The following is a 22,841-nucleotide window of genomic DNA, read 5'->3' as shown; positions in this document are numbered from 1 at the left end:
AGAGTCCCTGGTTTAGCACTGCACGCAGGAACTTACCTATTAGTATTTCACTCCTCCCATTGCAAGGATCATCTGATCCTATTGTTTACTTTCTGTTCCGTGAGGAAGTTTTCTTTCCGCTCTGTTTTGCGATGAGACAGGACGTCTGTATGAGGGCTGCTCCTCTCACACGTTTGTTCTTTAATCTGTAATTAGTAGAAATAAAGTAGGTATGCCCAGAGACCTCCTCACCTCCGTCTGCGCTGCTTTACTCTGCTAAGACCAGGTGCTTACAAGAGAGCAGCTGTGAGTTCCAGAACACCAGGACCCCTTCCCAGGAATGCTGAGTAGCCGTTCCAGTTGCTGGAGGTGGCCATGGGGCCTGCAGGAGTGTTCCATTATTGCTGAGCGGGCAGCTCGGTTCGGGGGTGGCTCGGGGGCCGGTTAAACGGCCTCCGTGGGCCGCTTCCAGCCCATGGGCTGCAGGTTGGGGACCCCTGGTCTAGACTGATCATTTTGGTTGCCCTTTCCTGTGCTTTCCCAAGATCTACGCTAATTCTTTTTGAGATGGGGTAGCCAGACAATCACATAGCTTCCCAAATGCAGCTCCACCAGAGATTATACAAAAGCATTTGCATTCTGCAGATGGGAGTGTTTAAACAGCTGTTCAATCCATAGCCCTTTCCACTTTGCTACTTTGAGCAAGTCTTCTTAATCCCCCCCTTTAATTGCAGTGTAGACTTCAGTGTCTCTGTTCAGTACGTTTGCATCTTATGCAGGGGTTTGATTCAAAGGGTTCTGCATATATGCAAAAACGCAGGTACTCAAACCCCTGGTAAATAGGGAACGGGGAGGGAGGCCAATGCCAGCTTGGGGAGGTAGTGCCAGGAGGCGGGCATGCAGTGTGCTCGGAACTGAGTGCCGCCACCCCTCCCCCTGTTCAGTGGGGTAGAGCCCACAAATAAGTCTTCAATCTTAAAGGTGCAGCTTATATTTGGGCCAATACGGTCCCTCTCCCATAACACCACATACCACCCCTTGTATACGATTGCATTTCACGTATGATACCATGGAATCATGATATCATGATACCACACAATCATGGAATCATATCTTGATCTCGCGCTAGGATTTCATGAAATCATAGCGCAATCATGGAATCATGACACCTTGATCTCACGCTATGATTTCATGAAATCAGCGTAATCATGGAATCATGATATCTTGATCTCACGCTATGATTTCATGAAATCATAGTGCAATCATGAAATCAAGATACCTTGATCTCACGCTATGATTTCATGAAATCATAGTGCAATCATGAAATCACGATATCTTGATCTCACGCTATGATTTCATGAAATCAGCGTAATCATGGAATCATGATATCTTGATCTCGCGCTATGATTTCATGAAATCATAGCGCAATCATGAAATCACGATACCTTGATCTCACGCTATGATTTCATGAAATCAGCGTAATCATGGGATCATGACACCTTGATCTCACGCTATGATTTCATGAAATCATAGCGCAATCATGGAATCATGACACCTTGATCTCGCGCTATGATTTCGTGAAATCAGCGTAGTCATGGAATCATGACACATTGATCTCACACTGATTTCATGAAATCAGCGTAATCATGGAATCGTGACACCTTGATCTCATGCTATGATTTCATGGAATCATGACACCTTGATCTCGCGTTATGATTTCATGAAATCATAGCGCAATCATGAAATCACGATACTTTGATCTCACGCTATGATTTCATGAAATCAGCGTAATCATGGGATCATGATATCTTGATCTCACGCTATGATTTCATGAAATCAGCGTAATCATGGAATCATGACACCTTGATCTCACGCTGATTTCATGAAATCAGCGTAGTCATGGAATCATGACACATTGATCTCACGCTGATTTCATGAAATCAGTGTAATCATGGAATTGTGACACCTTGATCTCATGCTATGATTTCATGAAATCAGCGTAATCATGGAATCATGACACCTTGATCTCGTGCTATGATTTCATGAAATCAGCGTAATCATGGAATCATGACACCTTGATCTCACGCTGATTTCATGAAATCAGCGTAATCATGGAATCATGACACCTTGATCTCACGCTATGATTTCATGAAATCAGCGTAATCATGGAATCATGACACCTTGATCTCACGCTATGATTTCATGAAATCAGCGTAGTCATGGAATCATGACACCTTGATCTCACGCTATGATTTCATGAAATCAGCGTAATCATGGAATCATGACACCTTGATCTCATGCTGATTTCATGAAATCAGCGTAATCATGGAATCATGACACCTTGTTCTCATGCTGATTTCATGAAATCAGCACAATCATGGAATCATGACACCTTGATCTCATGCTATGATTTCATGAAATCAGCGTAGTCATGGAATCATGACACCTTGATCTCACGCTATGATTTCATGAAATCATAGCGCAATCATGGAATCACGACACCTTGATCTCACACTGATTTCATGAAATCAGCGTAATCATGAAATCATGACACCTTGATCTCACGCTATGATTTCATGAAATCAGCGTAATCATGGAATCATGACACCTTGATCTCACGCTATGATTCCATGAAATCAGCATAATCATGGAATCATGACACCTTGATCTCATGCTGATTTCATGAAATCAGCGTAATCATGGAATCATGACACCTTGTTCTCATGCTGATTTCATGAAATCAGCGCAATCATGGAATCATGATACCTTGATCTCACGCTATGATTTCATGAAATCAGCGTAATCATGGAATCATGACACCTTGATCTCACGCTATGATTTCATGAAATCATAGCGCAATCATGGAATCACGACACCTTGATCTCACACTGATTTCATTAAATCAGCGTAATCATGAAATCATGACACCTTGATCTCACGCTATGATTCCATGAAATCAGCGTAATCATGGAATCATGACACCTTGATCTCACGCTATGATTTCATGAAATCAGCGTAATCATGGGATAATGACACCTTGATCTCACGCTATGATTTCATGAAATCAGCGTAATCATGGAATCATGATACATTGATCTCGCGCTGTGATTTCATGAAACCGTAGCACACGCTCATGGAATCATGACACCTTGATATCGCGCTATGATTTCATTAAGTCATAGCGCACAATCATGAAATCACATTGCGCAATCATGAAATGGTATCACACAATCATGAAATCATGCTATCTTCATTTCACACTGATTTTACACAAGCATATGATTGCATGATACCGTATTGGCCCAAATATAAGCTGCACTCCCCCAAAAAATTCTGACTGTGAAAAGTTAAAGTGCAGCTTATATTAAGAACCGAGCACTGCATGACCGCCTCCCAACACTACCACCCTGAACGAGGTGCTGGGAGGCACTACCTCCCCAAGCTGGTGCCCCCCGTTCAGGATGGTAGTGTTGGGAGGCGTTAGTACCGGGAGGTACTTTTCCAGCATCTCAAGGCTTCAGAGCCAGGGCATCGATAGGGGTTTGCCTCCCCTCTCCCAAACAAGTTTTTCCCAGCGCAAAAAAGAGCTTTTAAGATCTTTGCCTTGCTTAGGGAGCAGGGTTCTCTCTGTGTACCAGGCTCTGAATGCTCTTGCAACATTTCATGAGGCCTTCCTAGTTCCCACACAATCTTGTGGGAGCATCCCAGACGCAGCATATGGAGAGGGCCTTGCTCCCAGGCAAGGCAGAGAGCTTAAAAGCTATTATGTGCTAGGTCTTCCCAGTGCAAAAAGAGCCAGCTTGCTTGCATTTAACTTTTGGGATTCCATCCAGTGCCCTTCAGCAGCATATGGCTGAAATTGTGCAAATTCAATGCAGGTAATATGTGATCCTACTGCACTGTCTCGAGCATCCTCACGAAGGGAAGCCACCTTCTGGCCCAGCACGTACTTTCCCAAGAAAGTCACCTCTGGTGCAGAACGAAACACACATGCTCACATTTCATTGCCATTTTTGCCCTCTTTGGGACCAGTACCGCTGCTGAAATATCAGTTCTTTCTTCAGGCCTGCACTGAAATCAACTTAACCTTCAACAGCAACAACGTGACCGACATGTTCCCAGAGATCCCCTTCACAGATGCTGCCAGGGAGCAGTACTGCTTTCAGAAATGGGGGGTCCGCCCTCGGCCGTCATGGCTACGGACCAGCTTCTGGGGTGGTGGTAAGCAGACAGGTTTTTCTTCATTCCCTCTCCCTTTGGCTTGGGATTGTACCTCACTGGTGAGATCAGCAAGCAGAAACCCTTTTCAGCAAACCTTGTCACCTCCCGATGGGTGCCCTGATGGGAGAGCTGCTGCCAGCCAGAGTAGCCAATATTGGTTTGAGGTACAGATGGTCCAACTCTGTAACAAGGCAGCTCCCTCCCCTCCCCAGTCTAGAGCACGTCCTTTTCCTCGACTGCCTTCAATGCAGACCTCCCCTTGAATTTCAGCTAGCCCATGAAAGACTTTGGGCATTACATTTGGGAGTCTATTTCATGAGTTGTCACCATACTGCTTTCTACTGGGTCAGACTATTGCCTCATCTAGCTCAGTATTGTCCACACTGACTGGCAAGGGCTCCCCATGATTTCCGGCTGGGGCTTCTCCCAGCTGTACCAGGGGTTGAACCTAGGACTTTCTGCATGCAAAGCAGGAGCTCTGCCACTGGGCTTCAGCTGCTTTGGTGCAATTTAAGGAGTTTCTACCAGGCAAGCGAATAGTCTTATTTAGTATCTTGCTTAATACCCTCAGATCTGACTGCTGCAAGCAACATCATCTTCTCAAACGGAGACTTGGATCCCTGGGCCAGTGGCGGAGTAAGTTATCACCCTCTCCAAATTCTGCCTGCTCTTTTATAGCTGTCAGCTTGAAGACTTTGCCTGGTCCCAGAAAGGTCTGACTTCCGTTCTTTGCCATTGCAGGTTAGAAAGAACCTGAGCTCCTCGTTGATAGCGATATTTATCAAGGGAGGTGCCCACCACCTAGATCTCAGGTATGTATTTGCAGAAATTGTCAGGAGCTATGTAACCAACATGGGTGCCACCACTGAAGGTTTAATGAATCCTTCAAGATCCTCCTTCAGGCAGGAAGTCCTTTTAAAAACCCATAAGTACCGTATTTGTGGCTCCATAAGATGCACCTAGTTTTTAGAGGAGGAAAACAAGAAAAAAAATATTCTGAATGAAACAGTGGATGTATGATTTTTGTGGTTCATGCTGTGGCCACAGACATGTGATTTGACAGTGAGTTTGGGGTAGCCCAATGCAAAAATCCTGAGAATCCATGTGGATCCGTGCTTTGCAACCACGCTTTTGCGCCATTGCAGCCCCAAGAAACAGTGGATGTGTGGGGTTTTTTTGGTGCAGGCTGTAGCCATGGACATGCTATGTAGTCTGATGGTGAATTTGGGGTGGCCCAATGCAAAAATCCTGAGGATCTATGGGCTTTTACCTCCCCCCTCCCAGGCAGCCTCCTTTATGGCTGGCATCCCTTATCTCACTTACCAATCAGCTGCTTCCTTTCAACACTCCCTTCCCTCGTTTGCCTTAGTGTCGTTTCCTTAGCTGGAGCGGGTTTCTTGCTCCTTTTCTTCCAATTTCTCTCCTCATTGCTTTAGTCTTCCTGTCTCCTTTCCTTGCAAGTTCATTGTCTTTACCTCCCCCCTCCCAGGCAGCCTCCTTTATTGCTAGCGGCCCTTATGTCCCTCCCTGATCGCTTGCCAATCAGCAGCTTTGTTTCAACACCCATTTCCCTTTTTCAAAAAAATGAGCATGATCTGCTTTTCGCCCCTGGGCAATTTGGCTCCAGGGTCCACGCATTTGCTCCACAAGACGCACAGACATTTCCCCTTACTTTTTAGGAAGAAAAAAATGTGTCTTATGGAGTGAAAAATGTGGTAAATACATTTTTAACTCTTCACTTATTTTATGCCATTCAGCCAGCCTTTCCAAATGTGCACCCTCCAGATGTTTTGAACCACAACAGCCATTAACATCCAAAACATCAGGAGGGCACCAGGTTAGTACAGTGGTACCTCGCTGACATGAGCCAACAGTACCTCGCTTGACATGAGCCAACAGTGTGACGCGGCAGCTAAAAAAGCCAATGCAATTCTGGGCTGCATCAATAGGAGTATAGCATCTAGATCAAGGGAAGTAATAGTGCCACTGTATTCTGCTCTGGTCAGACCTCACCTGGAGTACTGTGTCCAGTTCTGGGCACCACAATTCAAGAAGGACACTGACAAACTGGAACGTGTCCAGAGGAGGGCAACCAAAATGGTCAAAGGCCTGGAAACGATGCCTTATGAGGAACGGCTAAGGGAGCTGGGCATGTTTAGCCTGGAGAAGAGGAGGTTAAGGGGTGATATGATAGCCATGTTCAAATATATAAAAGGATGTCACATAGAGGAGGGAGAAAGGTTGTTTTCTGCTGCTCCAGAGAAGCGGACACGGAGCAATGGATCCAAACTACAAGAAAGAAGATTCCACCTAAACATTAGGAAGAACTTCCTGACAGTAAGAGCTGTTTGACAGTGGAATTTGCTGCCAAGGAGTGTGGTGGAGTCTCCTACTTTGGAGGTCTTTAAGCAGAGGCTTGACAACCATATGTCAGGAGTGCTCTGATGGTGTTTCCTGCTTGGCAGGGGGTTGGACTCGATGGCCCTTGTGGTCTCTAGCAACTCTATGATTCTATGATTCTCGCAAGACAGATGCCTCGCAAGACGAAAAACGCACAAGACAAAAGAGTTTTCCGTTTTTTTAGTCGTTCCGCAAGATGAATTCCCCTATGGGCTTGCTTCGCAAGACGAAACGTCTTGCAAGTTCTTGCGAGTTTGTTTCCTTTTTCTTAAAGCCGCTAAGCCATTAATAGCCACTAAGCCGTTAATAGCCGTGCTTCGCAAGACGAAAAAACCGCAAGATGAAGAGACTCGCGGAACGGATTAATTTCGTCTTGCGAGGCACCGCTGTATATTGCATTAAGCAATTCAATGTGGGCTATTTCAGTGCAGGTATGTTAAGATCCCCAGTTCCTCGTTCTCTCTTCTCCAGTGCAAGACTAGCCCTTGCTAGTATCTTAGCAGCCACTTGAATAAATTCACAGAAGATAGGACCAACACCTGTGATAGATAAATAGAGCCTCTGTGTTTAGAGGCAGTTTACCCCAGAGGAGCAGGTGTAAACCAGAGGGGTCATTTCATCCCAAAAAGAGCTCCAAAATAGCCGAACTGAAAAACTGCCAGCTGTGGTTCCCTGGATTTGGCATCTGCTTCCTGTGGGCTTTATGTGTTCCAACAGGGGTTCCAACCCAGCCGATCCACCTTCCGCCAGAGAGGCTCGTCTCCAAGAAGCAAACATCATCCATGACTGGGTCAAGGCAGCAGCTGGGGCCTCGAAGCAGCTCACTCCCGACCACTATCCAGCCAGACTTTAGCAGGAGTCGTCAAGGCAGCATTTGGGTACCAAAACCAGCTAGGAGTCCTGCCTACGGTTTGCCAGTTGGTTGTTGGGCTGCTGAGTCAATGACACTTCTCTGCAACAGGATTGTAAAAACAAGAATAAAACTGGAGATTCCCTCAGGAGCTCTATCCTGCTTTGTTTGTGTTTCCTGAACATTGGATCGGGTCCAGGTATACATGACAGACATTATTTCCTATAGTGAGACAGCCAGCTCTCTCCGGAGAAAGGAACAGGGACTTCTGCCATTAACTGCTCTCGCTAGCTGAGGCTTTCAAGCTCACTCGTCTCCTGTGTTGTTTCAAAGCAGGCAAATTGCCATTGCTGAGAACAAGAAGAACAGCCTGTGTCTTAATGGAGCTTATAACCGATCCCAAGTGTTGGAGGCAAGTATGCTGATTATTGTACCCTCTCGTTGAAATCACTTGGAATAAGCTCAGGCTCCCGCACACCAAGTCAGAGCGTTGGCCTGTCTAGCCCAGTACTCAGTTGTCCCCCCCCCCCATCTCAGGCCCGTTACCTGCCCCCTGCTCCTTTTAACTGGAGACACCAAGGGTTGCACATGGGGACTTCTGTATGTAAAGCAGGTATCCTGCGACAGAGCTACGCCCCCCCAAGGGTGTTCACAGCCAGTCTTAAAGGAACACATGGATGGGCATTGCTCTCTAGCTGTTCTGCGGACCACTAGTGCCAATGAGTTAGTTTGTTTGTTTGTTTGTTTTGGTCACTGCCTGCAGCTTGACGGAAATGTGGCACCCGTGGCCCCATTTAGTTCAGTGCAAGATCAAGCAAAGTCAGGTGCTGAGCAGCCTGGAGGGCGTGAGGATGCATAAGCAGTAAACCAGAACACGGAAAAAAACCAGCGTCTCAAAATAAATTACAAGTTTATTAAAGTGGAATAGAATTCTGTGGATTAGCTTGACTAAATACAATGGGTTTTTTTTTTTATTTAAATCATATTTAAGATATATTTCTTCCACCTCTTAAAAAGGTGAAGTACACCAAAAATCATTTGCACATTCACAATGGGATGGGCTCATCTATGTAACAAATATGGTGGACCAGATAACAAACACAGCAAGGCTTCATTCTTTTTTCTTCTTTGGCAGGGGAAGAGAAGGAAGGCAGTCAGCTCTAGAGCAGCTGCCTGGGGAAAGGGAATAGGCTAAGTCTCGGAAGCTCCTCCACCCTGCAGCTCCTGTACCAAACGGAGGAGTAAACGCAGCAGCAACTGAGCATCTAGGCATGAGGTTTGGTGGTTGGAAGATCTGGCCTTCACTTCCTATCAGTTTGCAGCAAGTTGCCAACTAGACTCCTGGTGGTTGTTTCTGTTGCTCGGAGGAAGAGGATGGGAAACTCCTGTTTCCCCTCCTTTAAGACATTGGAGAAAGAACTGGCAATCTTCATAGGCAGCATTTCACAGTAAGACATGTTCCTATTCACAACACTGTACCCATAACCCACCTGCCTACACATAACCATGGAAGATTTAACACGGAATGCCTGCAGACCTGTGGCCCTGCAGAGCGAGAAAAATGACAATACAGGTGTGTGTTTTTTTTCTTTTTTGGAAGTGCTTTGAAAGACGAGAGAATGAAGAGGATTTGGCTTTTGTGGGGAGCTGTGAATATTCTGCATGTGAGGGGAGTGAGAAATCAGGATTCTGCACCAACAAAAGCCACATTCTGCAGGTGCAGCTCATTTGTTCTGCTGTTAGTCTCTGGGTGGGGGCCCAGGAGTTGGAGAGCGTGTTCCAGCACGGTAGGTTTCTCAGTCCCAAGACGACTCCACCTTGTGCCTGGCTAGCTGCATGTTACCAAGGGATACATCATCACCTGTCTACCAGCTTCTGCCTCCTTCCTAGGGAAAGCACTCGCCTCCAGCTCCTACACCCACTCATCCCCCCCCCCTTTACCCTTGGGTGTAGAAGGCCCCAGTGCAAAGTTTAAGCGTTGGCCTTCCCAAGATGGGGCAACTGTTCAGCTTTAGAATATGGCTTTTAAATTCCAGGGTGCACTTGGGTGAGGAGAGTGGGGAACAGGAACACCACAGTATTCTAAATGACACACACAAACACGCACACATAAATCTTTCTTGGACGAATGTTCCAGTACTGCCCAGGGCAGGCAGGGTCATGTGGCTTGTGGCTGCTTTTCTGCTGCCACTCAGGAGACACTGCCCTACAACCGGGAAGACAGGCTTCGTGTAAAACAACTGGCATCCAGTGCCTTCCTCTGAAAATCCAAGGTTACAGCAGCAAAATTTGGAATTATTAATCCTTAGCAATTATATTGCACTTTTTATCTCTGAGATCCTAACCGCCATCCTGCAAGGTAGGGCTGCTGCAATCCATGCACTTTTGCAGGGAAGCTTGAGGCTGAGACTATACCTAGCAGTGGTGAGACTTGGCACTGGATCACCACCCGCAGGGTCTTGTCCACTGCGCTGCTCCAGCTATTAAGTCAGCAGCCAAACCTCAGTCTCTGAAAACTTGCTTTTTTTATTGGAAAGTCTTAAGACAAGTTGTTGTTGTTCAGCTCTTGTTCTGGGCAAAGCGAGTCCAGCACCAACACCATATGTACCAGATTTGATACAGCTCGCAAAATACACTCTGAAATTCTGTCAGAATTCTAAAAAATAAAAGACAAGTAGGATCTACCAAGAACATAATTCATTGCAGGAAATTCTCGTGCCAGTCCAAGCTCTGCTCTCTTATTCATTCCGACGTGGAAGCCACAGGGCATCTTCCCACTAATTTGTTACCCCTTGATATTTAAATAATTTGTTGCAGCTCAAAAACAGCGACTAAGCGGTTACAAGACAGGCCTGACAGAATGTACTACTAAGAAAAGCAGGAAGCAGCAGAGGCTGGGAATTCCACGGCAGGCAATGAAAATTGCTGGGTGACTGGTCAGCCCCCAAACTAGAGAGGATAGTCTCCAGCACCCTCTCCACCCCTCCAATCTGGGATTCTTCTTCTGGAGTTTGGGATTCAGTGGAAGCAGGAGGAGGTGGAAGAAATAATGGCTAACAAACTATAAGGGAGAGGTGGTGCTGTGCAAGCATAAGAAAAAAGAAAAAAGAGAACTACAGACAAGACATTTCTGAAACATGTACCCTGAATTCCACATGAAGCCATAGCAAGGGCAAATGAAAGGGTAGCACATGCAACAGACCTGGGAAAGGGAGAAATGCCCCCACTCCTTAGTTGACCTAAACTCAGGTTATTGCACAAGGCCCTTCACCACCCTGAGCTAACCCTGGAGGTGGCCAGCAAGACGAAGAACAGGAAGCAGCAGCATCAGAGCCAGAATACTGCCAAAGAGCCCCCTACTGCCTCAAACTAAGCTTTCCCCGTAGCAAGAGCTTTCAAGACCTCAAAACCCCATTAGGTTATTTAATACATTTGCACTTAATACATTAGGTTTACTCCTTGACCTGTATTTAAAAAGCCACCACAGCGTTTTCTTATCAAGCCTACTGTTTCAGGAGAATCAATACAAATCAATACATCCTCTGTGCTAACCCATTTCCTAACAGTCACAATCATTACCATTCTCTTTGACTTCACCATAGAAACTGGACCCTGGAAGCAACTGCTTCCTAGCTGTGTACACAAACAAGAACCCTCTTTTCCAGCAAAGGCCCGGCTGAGCCAGCACACAGCAAAGGAAAGAACAGCAAGCCTGCTTATTTCAGGCATGGGTTCCAATCCACGGGAGGAAATGGCAACGACCGCACACATTTATTCAGGACTCCTGGAGCTTCAGGAAGCAGCTTTCAGTTGGAATACCTGAGCTGAAACATTAACTATACATATATAAACTTCTGCACAGATAACCCTTTTTTTTTTTTTAGAATGTAAAATTTCTTTTTCACATTGTCTTCCTGCATTTATGCAGATAAGTTAAATATAGAGTGACACACCTAGAAGTGTACACAACCCTCCACCCAAACCAGCAGCCTCTGCACTTAAACTGCCCCACAGTTCACAACGGTACGAGCATCACAAGATTATTCAGAGAGCCATGAAGATGTCGCCACTGGTAACACTGCTAAAAAAGGTCAGCTTTTTTTGTGTGGCCAGCGGCAGAGCCCTCTGGCTTGGAATGTAAGTGGAAAATCAGCAAACTGCACCAGCAACAAGGATTCTAAATCTGGGATGAGGATGCCTATCTCTTTCTGTTCCCTCTACCATACAGACATGGCACAGGCTCATACAGTGGAACGATGCTGTAAAGTGAGAGCAGCTTGGCGTTCCCAAATGAGTCTCCTCTCACCGGGACGTTCATTCGGACACCAATACGAAATCTAAGGCTTGGTGGATCTCACCAGGTCAAATAAATGTGATCCCTGTTTCTCCTCTCAAATGTCTCGTGCTCCAGGCAGGATTCAGCATTGAACTTCATTGCTTGCCCAACCAAGTCTTTGTGGACGGAGAGATAAGATGCAAGGGTAGTGTGGTGGGGGGAGGGGGTGTATGTCTGGAGCTCCCCTTCCGTAATCCTTTCTGACGTGCTGCCAGCAAAAAAATGAACCCACAAAACTCTGCACACCTCCCTTCAGACCCCAACAAGCTGGGACACGATCAAGACCGGGAATGGTTGGTGCCTCATCTTTCATTTTATGCTGACGGCCAAATTGGAAGAGGGTGAGCTTCTGTGTTGAAGACATACTTATCGAGGTTTATCAAGTCCACATCGTCAGAGAAGAGCAAGAAAAGATACTTGAGCGTTTCCCCGAGGAAAAAGCTTTCCATCTTGTCTCTTGGCTCCGGGTTGCTGGTGCTCTGGACGTTGTTGATGGATGTGTAGCCACCAGTGGGGACCTGGGCAGAAGGATCCCAAGAAAAGAAACCTGAGCATGGGACTGCTCCCTGCCTAGAGCCATTTGGTTATTGCTTGGCAAGTGTAATGACACACACCCCTGCACCAGCCATTCCCCACCCCCTCCATGTTAGGTTTCCAAATCCCAAGTTTCCTACGTCATGAGGAAAACTGGGGGAGGGTTGGGCACTGGAGGACAGCCTCCAAGAATGCCGTCTTTCCTGCACTGCCTGGTGTCATGCATATGACTGCCTTGAATGTTCTAAGCCAGCCTTCTTCGACCTGGTGACCTCCAAGTGTTCCAGACTACAACTCATTGTGCGGGAGGCTGATGGGAGTCGCAGCCCAAAATGTGTGAAGGACACCAGGTTGGCAGAGGCTGGCCTGGACAGCTAACACAAGCTGGAAAAGTGAGATGATAATCTTTAAAAACAAACGCCTTAAGAGCATCCCTACTGGATCATACCAAAGAACACATCAAGGCCAGCCACTTGCTTCCAACAGGGGTCAGCCAGTTGCCTCTAGGTAAAGTCCTCAAGCAGGGCATAAAGACAACAGGCTTCCTCTGCTGTTGCTCCTCAGCAAGTGGTCTTCAGAACTATGCTGCTTCTGAACATGGGAGGCTTCATTTAGCCACTATGACTAATAGCCTCTGGATTTCTCATGCACACACGCACACGCACACGCGCACACACACACACACACAGCCTTTAAAGTTAATTAAGCTCGAGGCCTTCACATTTTGTGGCAGCAAATTCCACAAATCAGCTGTGCGTCGTGTGAAGATGTGGACCAAGGCTGCCCAAGACCTTCCAAAGCGCACCCCCGAGATCTGCTTTACCCGTGTGTATTTATTGAAGCTCTGCAATATCTCCCAGCCCCAATCCTGGTACTTCTTATCACCAGTGAATCGATACAGGTAGAAAAGGCTCTCCACTGTCTCAGGGCGCAGAAGATTGTGCCTGTCCGCTGCCTGGGGTAGGGGGAAAAAATAAAGAATTATTGAAGAAGAAAGGGGCCATTTGTAGCCCCACATCCCTTAGCCCTGAGAGGTGTGTGTGTGTGTGTGTGTGTGTGTGTGTGTGTGTGTTGGCCTCTCCTTCCTCCATTTTACCATATCCTTACTTTTCTTGATCCAAAATGTTTGCAATATACCTACTGAGCAGGTCCGTTTTTAAAATGTATCTATGCATGCCAGAGTATACATCCCTAATAGGTGCTTGTAGCACATAACAGCTAGTAGCTTGCTTATTTATTTTCTTAAGTTATTCATTTTATTGCATTTGTCGCCTCATAACATTGTTCTCTTAGCTGATCTTTTAATAAATAAGAAAACAACATGGATGCAAAGAAGTCAGGAAACCACAAAAGCAAAACTCAATTGTACCCCGACACAGAGGCAATAATCACAAGGCCCAGGTGACACCAGCTAACCGTTTAATAGGTCCCAGTTGAATAGAAAGCTTCTCATGGCATTAAAACACCACAAAAATGGTGCCAGGCAAGCTGCCCAGGGAAGACTTCCAAAGGCCCCTCTCACTGGTACTTACCATGAAGTTGAACAGTTGCTAAGAGACTCAAAGCTACAAACTGGGACTCTCAGTGCAGGGAGAGAGCATCGCCCTCAGTAGCAGTGTGATCCTGGTGGGGTGCCATCGTGGCTGCCCCCCCGGCATGCACTGGGCACCCCACCCCTGCAGGGAGTGTGCCACGTCCCCAGGACACGTGCCAGCCTTGTCGCCACCTGCTCTCCACCCCCTGGTGCCGGAGATGCTCCGCCACTGTCTCATGTACAGGCATACCTCGGGTTACAGATGCTTCAGGTTGCGCGTTTTTGGGTTGCACACTGCACTGAACCTGGAAGTACCGGAACAGGTTGCTTCCGGGTTTTGGCACATGCGCAGAAGTGCTAAATCGCACTTTGCGCATGCGCAGAAGCGCCGAATCACAACCTGCGCATGCACAGACGTGGCGCTGCGAGTTACAAACGTGCCTCCCACACGGATCATGTTCACAACCCGAGTGTCCACTGTATCTTCTCTCTAGATGGTCTTTAATAAAGCAGAACCTCTCAGTTTTAGACCACCCCCCAAAAATAACAATATCGGAGTAATACGGTTGTTAAGAAGGACAGATGGAACACATGGGCCAACAGTCAAGCCTTGTATGCTGGTGCATCTGTCCCACTTCTGCCTGCAACAGCAGCAGCCAGAGGCTGAGCAGCCGTGCCCCTGCCTCAGGTTGCTTTCTGCCGCGCTTGTAAGTGGAGATGCTGGGGGTGGGCCTTGGGCCTGTAAGCTTGCTGGGGTGGAGAGATGGGAGAGTGGAAACTTTGCTGAAGTCAAGTTGACACAGCAGTCCTGCTGCTTATAAAGGAAGGGGGTCCATGGAGGAAAAGGGTGTTAGATTCACTCAGGGCTGAGATCCCCCCCCCCCACCTGCTGAGTTGCTCACCTTTATCTCCACATCCTTCCGGTCCTTTTGCGCATGCATGTTGAAGTGGACAATCTCTGGGCTCAGGCCCGTCTCCACTTGCGCATACATCTGGTAGCAGGTTTCTGCCAGCTCCACTGCCAAGGCCATGTGGTCCGCGGGGAGCCCATTGTGGGCACCAAGAGCCAGGGCTCCGGGCAAGAAGCAGACCAGGTGATCCTGCTCAGGAAACACATGACAAGAGTTAGGAAGAACCAAATCTCTCTAGGAGTTTTCAAAGTCTATGCTGGGGCGGGGAGACTTCTCTGGCAATCTACCTGCAAGGAGCCCTGATACAGAACCAGAGGATGTTGAAAAGGGTTCTTGGGCATGTGCTCCATTTAGATGGGGTAACGGACAGGTCGACCGGGTCCCTGCATTTCAATGTGGGGTTTTTTTTTTTACTATATATACTGCTTTCCTGACAGTGCACTTGGGGGTGTAAATTAAAAATAAAGGCTTATGATCTTAATAGAGACAACCCAGAATGAAACGAGGATAGGGAGGGAAGAGGAAGAATGCTGCCAGACATGAGCTGAAGATTGTACCCTAGGACGCAGCCGGCAGTTCCCTGTGGCTGTGCAATGGACTGAGGAGTAAAAGCCCAACCGTTTTCAAGGGAGCTACTCCTTGAATGAACCGGTGAAAAGTTTATGAGGTGCCCCAGAGCCTAGAAAAAGACAGATCTACAACACTAAGAGGGCACCCACCAAAATGTGATAGTGCATTGACAAATTCAGCTCGTTTTATCCAGTGGAATTAAGATTTTGTTTGGGGAATAGAAAGGAAAAATTTGGCTAGCAGTCCACACACACTCAGAACTATATCCCATTGTATTCAGTGGAGATCACAGTCAAGAAAGGATGTACAGGATTGCTGCCTAACTTTCATGAAAGAAGGAGGAGAGGTGCAAGCCTTTTACAAAGTCAAAGACCAGGACACCCTTACAGATAAAAAAGGGTGACGTCTGGTGGTTCAGGGAGGAGTAAAATGGAAAAAGGGATTGGACCTCTTTACAGAACAGAACGGTCAAGAGAAAACAATGTTAACAAATAGCTCTCCCAGCCATGGAAAGCAAGCCCACCATTTTAGCGCTGAAGCGGCCATGAGCAAGTTCACCAACAAAAGTCAGTCTCCTTGGTTGCGATTTCCGGAGAAGGTGCATCTTCACCCCCTCGACACCCTTCACGTAATCTTCCAAAAGCCTGACAATTATAAACACACACACACATCAGGAGGGCTTGGTTTTTTAAGCACTGTGACTGCTGTCAGCAGAGGCAGACAAGATACCACCCAGAGCCCTTTCACACTTCCAGCCTGTGTGACATTCACATTTACCTTGTGTGTGTCAATCTGTGAATGAACTGTCACAGGCCATAGAGCAAAATGGCTTTTTCAGAACAGGAAAAAAAATTAGTTTAAGACAGCCTTATGCAAACTGGCACCCTTCCAGATGCTTTGGACTACAACTCCCATCAGCCCCAGCTGCACTACTACCAGCTCTAGCATCATACAGTCATGCTGGCTGGGGATGATGGGAGCTGTAGTCCAAAGCATCCGAAGGGCACTGGGCTAGGGAAGTCTGGTTTAGGAGGATTATGAAATGCCTGGGGCAGTGGACAGATTTCCAACATGCTGTTGCATTTCCATCCAGGTCACTCAATAGTCTGCCTCCATACGGAGGGCACAGATCTTCAACAGGCCCCTTGATGCCCACCTATTCCCCACTTCCAGCAAGGTTCAATGTAATCTAGAGTTTAAAAAAAAAGAAAGGAGGCGATGGGGGAAAGTAAAAAGGACTTACTCATTTTCTTTCTTCCCTCCCTGGATCCATTGCTTGAGCAGGTACTCATAGTAGCTGTCTGCTCGGGCTCCAAGAGTATAGACCCCCAAGTGGGTAAACTGCCCACTGTTGGTGTTGATGAACATAGGCACCAAGCCGTCGTTCTTGCCAGCAAGGGTGTGGACATGTTTCATCACCCCATCCACTGCTTTCTACATGTACAAACAAGGGAGACTCATTTGTACGCTTACACAACCCCCACCCCCCAGGGAAAAGTACAAAAACAGATGGACTGAATTTCAAATTTTGATTTCTCAGAGACAAGCGAAAATGCAAGAACAGCCTTGCTGGACCAGGCCAAGTATCCATGCAGCCCAGCACTCTGCTTCCAACGGTGGCCAGCCAAGTGCCTCTCTCTCAGTGGCCGCAAGACTTCCTAGGCAACAGTTGCCTCCGGTTGCCCGTTCTCAGAATCCAATAGTTAGAGGTATACCAGATCTAAACAAGAAGGCCTGCATTTGCTGGCTGGGCTAATAGGCATGGACAAGCCTGTTCTCCATGCTCATTTATTTTCCTGGCATAAACAGTAACTATTACCCTGCCAAAAGAGAAACTACTTTACACTGCATTTTAATAGAACCTTAAATCCTGCTGCATTGGTTACTGGAAATACTGGGGGTGGTTTGGAATCGTTGGGATCATATCAGACAATTGTCTCTCCAACCCCTCCCTCCCACCTGTTCCATTCTGGGTGTCTTCGCTTAAGTGCCCGGGTCTATATAGCACAGGAATGATATATGTCCCAGAAGCTATTTATTCCCACTTCTGGATGGCATGGATTGACATTCCCGTTTTCTGGCAAGAGATGGAAGGGGGTGGGACTAGATGTCCAACGGTGCCCCTCTGCATGCCATCAGAAAAGGAAGGAGAGAAGAGCTCACCAACAGCTATACCTGAAATTTCTCTTCCCCAGTAAGGCGCGAAAGCTCCCTGAACTCCAGCTGGATGCTGGTCACCTCTGCTACGGTGCTATCCGATGTCCAGCGAGGAGGATGCGCTGTGCCCCGACCAATGTTGACATCCGAAAATGGAATCTTAGATGGGGTGTTGAAGGCCGGCATGAGCCTGCTCCCAATATCTTTCTGAACAGTCGAGAATATGTGATATTGGCAGGGTGGGGTGGGGGAAGAGACAGGAGGAGGAGAGAGAACAGCCAATATCATTTTATTATTCACCATGAGCAAAAACCACTTTGATGAATCACAGAACTGTAGGGTTGGAAGGGCCCCAAAGGGTCATCTAGCCCTGAGGCAAGGAAGAAGGGCTACCCCTATGCTATCCATATAATCAGTTATCAGTAATCGATATATTCAACATATATTCATATATGCTTACACATAATCAAGGCTTACAGTATTTTATAATCCATTTTGAATCAAAGGGAAACTGTGCCTTAGCAAACTGCAAACTGCTTGGAACAGCAAAGTTAGGAGCCGACCTTTCCCCTACAAACATCCGTGTACCCTGGACAAGGGGAAGACATGAATCAGAGATTCTGCTACAAAATCCCCTCAGATACAGGCTAAATTTATCCACGGAACAGGAAGAGCAAAACCACAAAATCTCCAAACTCCCTGTCCTGTCATAACTAGGGGAGAGGTTAGACAGAGCGTCACTGGGAGCATCGGAAAGCAGAACTTGAACCCTGTGCTTGACCAGTGCTTGACCAGGAGCTGGTAGCGTGACAAGAGCTTGCTGATTGGCTGATTCTCGCTGACAATATTGTGAATCCCTCATGGTTGTCTCATGATCTATGATTTGCTGTGATTTGCTCAGGTATAAAGACCTCTGGATTTCTGTCAATCGGGGTCCCAGCTCCTTTTGGAAGAGATTCCAAACTGGGTCCTTAAAGGTAAAGGTAAAGGTACCCCTGCCCGAACGGGCCAGTCTTGACAGACTGTGGGGTTTGTGCGCCCATCTCACATTTATTGGCCGGGGGCCAGCGCTGTCCGGAGACACTTCCGGGTCACGTGGCCAGCGTGACATCGCTGCTCTGGCGAGCCAGAGCCGCACACGGAACGCCGTTTACCTTCCCGCTGGTAAGCGGTACCTATTTATCTACTTGCACCCGGGGGTGCTTTCGAACTGCTAGGTGGGCAGGCGCTGGGACCGAACAGCGGGAGCGCACCCCGCCGCGGGGATTCGAACTGGGTCCTTATTGCCTGGCAATAAACCTCACCTTCTTATTCTCCATTGCTGAGTCTGCCTGATCCTTATTTGCACCTAGCAAGTACCCACTTACTTTCACGTTGCTTCAGCCCAAGCCCCTGCAATGCAGGAATAAGCTAAATTGGCAGCTGAATCAGTCTTGCAAGGCATTGCCATGTTGCTATTGGACTTGGGATTGCCACCTGGATCTGAGTGCTTCATTGAGTTTGTTTGCCTTGTGCAGGTTCAAACTTGCTATTCTACAAGCCACCAGAGTTGGTTTGCTGTATGTACCAAAGGGGAATATTTCCAGTCATGCATTCAGTTAATAGGGCTGCCATGAGCCAGGCCCACTGAACCTCACTGTCACACCTGACAAGTAAGGAAGGCACCTAATGCAATACAGAAATAGAGAGAGATAGTAGTCATGGGAGACTTCAACTTCCCTGATATCTGTTGGAACTCAAATTCTGCCATGAATGAAAGGTTCAACAAATTCCTCCATTGCATCACTGACAATTTCATTTCCCAGAAGGTGGAAGTAGCAACAAAGGGATCATCTATTCTAGACCCGGCCCTCACCAACAGGAAGGAACTGATCAACAAAGTGGAAGTACTGGGAAACTTGGGAGGAAGTGATCATGTCCTCTTGGGTTTCATGATACAGAGGCAAGGCGAAGTTGAGTGTAGTTGGACATGCACTCTGGATTTTAAGAAGGCCAGTTTCGAAAAGCTGAAGGAGCTACTGGGTGAGATCCCATGGTCAGAAATATTCAAAGAGAAGAGAGACCAACATGGATAGGAGTTTCTAAACAGAGAAATATTGAAGGCCCAAATGCAGACAATACCAACAAGAAAGAAAAGTGGGAGGCATCTAAGGAAAGCAGTGTGGTTGCACAAGGAGCTTACAGATGAGCTGAGAGTTAAGAAATGGAAGAATTGGGCAATCACAAAGGAGGGGTAAACAAGAGTAGCCAACAGTTGCAGGGTGAAGGTCAGGCTGGCTAAAGCTCAGAATGAGCTCAGGCTTGTGAAAGAGATGATGATGATGATGATGATGATGATGATGAATGTTTATTCTGCTATGTCTGAAGCCAGAGGAAAACAAGCAAATTGTAGGTCCTCTATGTAGGGAAGGCGGAGAAATGCTACTGGGTGACAAAGAGAAGGCGGAACTACTCAGTACCTACTTTGCCTCTGTCTTCACACAAACGGAAAGTGATGCCCAACCTGGTGATAACAGAATAAATGATGCAAGTAGAGAGCTGCAGCCCAAGATAGGAAGAGAGGTAGTAAGGGAACACCTAGGTACTTTAATTGATTTCAAATCTCCAAGGCCTGATGAGTTGCACCCAAGGGAACTAAAGGAGATTGCGGATGTAAATTCAGAACCTTTGTTTATGATCTTTGAGAAATCTTGGAGAACAGGTGAGGTCCCTACAGAGTGGAGGAAGGCAAATGTCTCCATCTTCAAAAATGGGGGGAAATAAGACCTAGGTAACTACAGACCAAGAAGATCAAACCTATCCATTCTGAAGGAAATCAGCCCTGAGTGCTCACTGGAAGGACAGATCCTGAAGCTGAGACTCCAATACTTTGGCCACCTCATGAGAAGAGAAGACTCCCTAGAAAAGATCCTGATGTTGGGAAAGATGGAGGGCACAAGGAGAAGGGGACAACAGAGGACGAGATGGTTGAATAGTGTTCTTGAAGCTACCAGCATGAGTTTGACAAAACTGCGGGAGGCAGTGGAAGACAGGAGTGCCTGGTGTGCTCTGGTCCATGGGGTCACGAAGAGTCGGGCACGACTAAACAACAAGAAAACTACCGACTGGTGAGCTTGACAATGATACCAGGAAATTATAACAGATAATTCAACAGTTGGTCTGTGAGCATGTAGAAAAGGATGCTGTGATTACTAAGTTTTGCATGGGTTTCTCAAAACAAGTCATGCTAGATGAATCACATTTATTTGATGAGAGTCACAAGCTTGATGGATCAGAGGAACACTGTGGACATAGTGTATCTTGATTTCAGTAAGAGTGCTGACAAATTCCCCCATGATATTCTTGCGAGAATGCTGATAAAATGTGGGTTGAATGAGGTAACTGTGAGGTGAATTTGTATCTGGTTGACTGACTGAATCCAAAGAGTTCTCATTAGTGGTTCCTCGTCATCCTGAAGAACAGGGACAGGAAGGGTGCTGCAGGGTTCTGTCCTGGGCTCATTGTTGTTCAGTGTCTTTATTAACAATGACTAGGACTAAGGAATTGAGGGGATGGTAATCAAATCTGCAGATGACACCAAGCTGGGAGGGGTTGCTAATTCTGCAGAATACAGAATTGTGATTCAAATGACCTTATAACAGATTGGAGAACTGGGCCCAAACTAACAAAGTGAATTTCAATAAAGACAAATGAAAGGTTCTGCACTTAGGCAGGAAGAACAAGCTGCACTAATATAAGACGGGACACCTGGCTTGCTAGCAGTACACGTGAAAATGACCTAGGGATCATAAATTTAACGTGAGTCAACAGCATGATGCAGCAGCAAAAGAAGCCATCACGATTCTAGGCTGCATCAGCAGAGGTAGTGTTCAGATGAAGGGAAGTACTAGTCCCACTCCATTCTGCCTTGGTCAGACCACATCTCAAATACTGTGTCCAGTTCTGGCACCAAATTTAAGGAGGATGTTGACAAGCTGGAACATGTGCAGAGGAGGGCAACCAAGATGATCAAGGGTCTGGAAACCAAACCTTATGAGGAACAGTTGAACAAGCTTGTTTTCTCCTGATCTGGAGAGTAGGACTCGAACCAATGTCTTTCAAGCAGAGGTCGGATGGCCATCTTTCATGGATGCTTTAGTTGAGATTCCTGCATTGCAGGGGGTTGGCTAGATGACCCTAGGGGTCTCTTCCAACTCTACAATTCTGTAATGCGGTCAGCGGCTATGTGCTCGCTGCCTTTCATGGAAAGCTATCTACCATCTCCTGTCTTGCCCTGGAGAATCCCCCACAATCCCTGTCATGCCATTTCAGAACTACTGAGCTAGCCAGCCTTGGAGGTCGGGCCCTCCATCACGAAGCCTGTTTTCTGAAGGGGGCAGGGGCATTCTGGGGCTGCCAAAGCCAGTACTGACTTGCTGGGGTCCAAAGAGCTGCTTCAGAAGGGCCTAAGGGCTCATGCCTGACATTTTAGAACAGACCCACACCCCCGCTATTAGTACGCAATGTTACCAAGGGCTCTTGACATTTCCCTCAGTTTCAAACACAGCTTGCCTTTAAACATAGAGCGGGGCGGGGGGTAGGGGGAGAGGGTAGCTATTCAAGAAGCAAAAGTGAACAACTCTTTCAGGGATATCAAAGAAGCTAAGTGGTTTGCTGCATCCAAGCTCAGCAACCAAACAGAATGTCACTAATGCTCATCTTTTGCTTGACAGCTAGATCTGCCACGGGTGGGCTGCTCTGAAGTGTCACCGGGAGGAGAAGAGGCAAAGCAGTATTCCCCAGACTCAGGTACTGGACTGCAGCTCCCATCGTGCCTGACCACTGGCCGTTTCAGTCCACAACATCTGGAGGGCACCACGTTGGGGGGGGGGCTGCCCTTGAGGATCTCCCTCACAGCACACAAAAGGGTTTCCCCAATCCTTGGATTTGCAGAGCCCTTTATCAGCAAGTGTCCTCCTGGCTCTCACTGGATTGAGAACTCGAACTCAGAGTGCAGTCTCTGTCAATATCTTCAGTGCTCAAATCAGTGTGGTACAAAACAGGGTTCAAAGAAACAACAGGTGCTATGTCTGGCTAAGCAAATGAAGACAAGCACAAACACAACCTGGGTCCCGTTATGTGGGATTTTCATTGTTACGTTTTTTTACATTAACATACACCAAATACAATACATTAAACATCGACTTCCCTTCCCCGCTTTCCATGGCGCCTTTTAACTTTCCCTTGCTGTTTCATATTCCATTCACTCTGTAGCCTATTTTATCCATTTTTATCTCAACGTAATTTATACTGCTAAAATTTACTCTAAACCTGCTAATGTTTGAATTTGTTTACAATGATTCTTCATAT

At 46.9% G+C, this 22,841-nt stretch overlaps 2 protein-coding genes across 4 annotated transcripts in view; one reads left to right on the top strand and one right to left on the bottom strand.

Moving 5' to 3' along the window:
* Window positions 1-7,601, top strand: part of DPP7 (dipeptidyl peptidase 7) — a 31,657-nt gene extending 24,056 nt beyond the window's left edge. Inside the window, exons 10-13 of the mRNA XM_082208949.1 lie at window positions 4,044-4,200; window positions 4,772-4,836; window positions 4,942-5,012; window positions 7,318-7,601. Coding sequence (XP_082065075.1) covers window positions 4,044-4,200; window positions 4,772-4,836; window positions 4,942-5,012; window positions 7,318-7,453 — 429 coding nt within the window. The 3' untranslated portion in view covers window positions 7,454-7,601. The remainder of the gene's footprint in view (window positions 1-4,043; window positions 4,201-4,771; window positions 4,837-4,941; window positions 5,013-7,317) is intronic.
* Window positions 7,602-8,343: 742 nt separating this feature from the next.
* MAN1B1 (mannosidase alpha class 1B member 1) overlaps window positions 8,344-22,841 on the bottom strand; it is a 30,587-nt gene continuing 16,089 nt past the window's right edge. For 2 of the 3 annotated variants that reach the window (XM_082208892.1, XM_082208893.1), the window contains exons 8-13: window positions 17,511-17,699; window positions 16,579-16,769; window positions 15,859-15,979; window positions 14,757-14,954; window positions 13,144-13,275; window positions 8,344-12,304 (exon numbers count right to left, since the gene is read on the bottom strand). In XM_082208892.1, the coding sequence (XP_082065018.1) occupies window positions 12,101-12,304; window positions 13,144-13,275; window positions 14,757-14,954; window positions 15,859-15,979; window positions 16,579-16,769; window positions 17,511-17,699 (1,035 nt within the window). In that variant the 3' untranslated portion in view covers window positions 8,344-12,100. The remainder of the gene's footprint in view (window positions 12,305-13,143; window positions 13,276-14,756; window positions 14,955-15,858; window positions 15,980-16,578; window positions 16,770-17,510; window positions 17,700-22,841) is intronic. The other variant, XM_082208894.1, reaches the window with a different exon arrangement.

The sequence above is a fragment of the Podarcis vaucheri genome (assembly GCF_965113315.1).
Source record: "Podarcis vaucheri genome assembly, chromosome: Z".
Taxonomy (NCBI): Eukaryota; Metazoa; Chordata; class Lepidosauria; order Squamata; family Lacertidae; genus Podarcis; species Podarcis vaucheri.
This window is presented reverse-complemented; position numbering and strand designations above follow the sequence as displayed.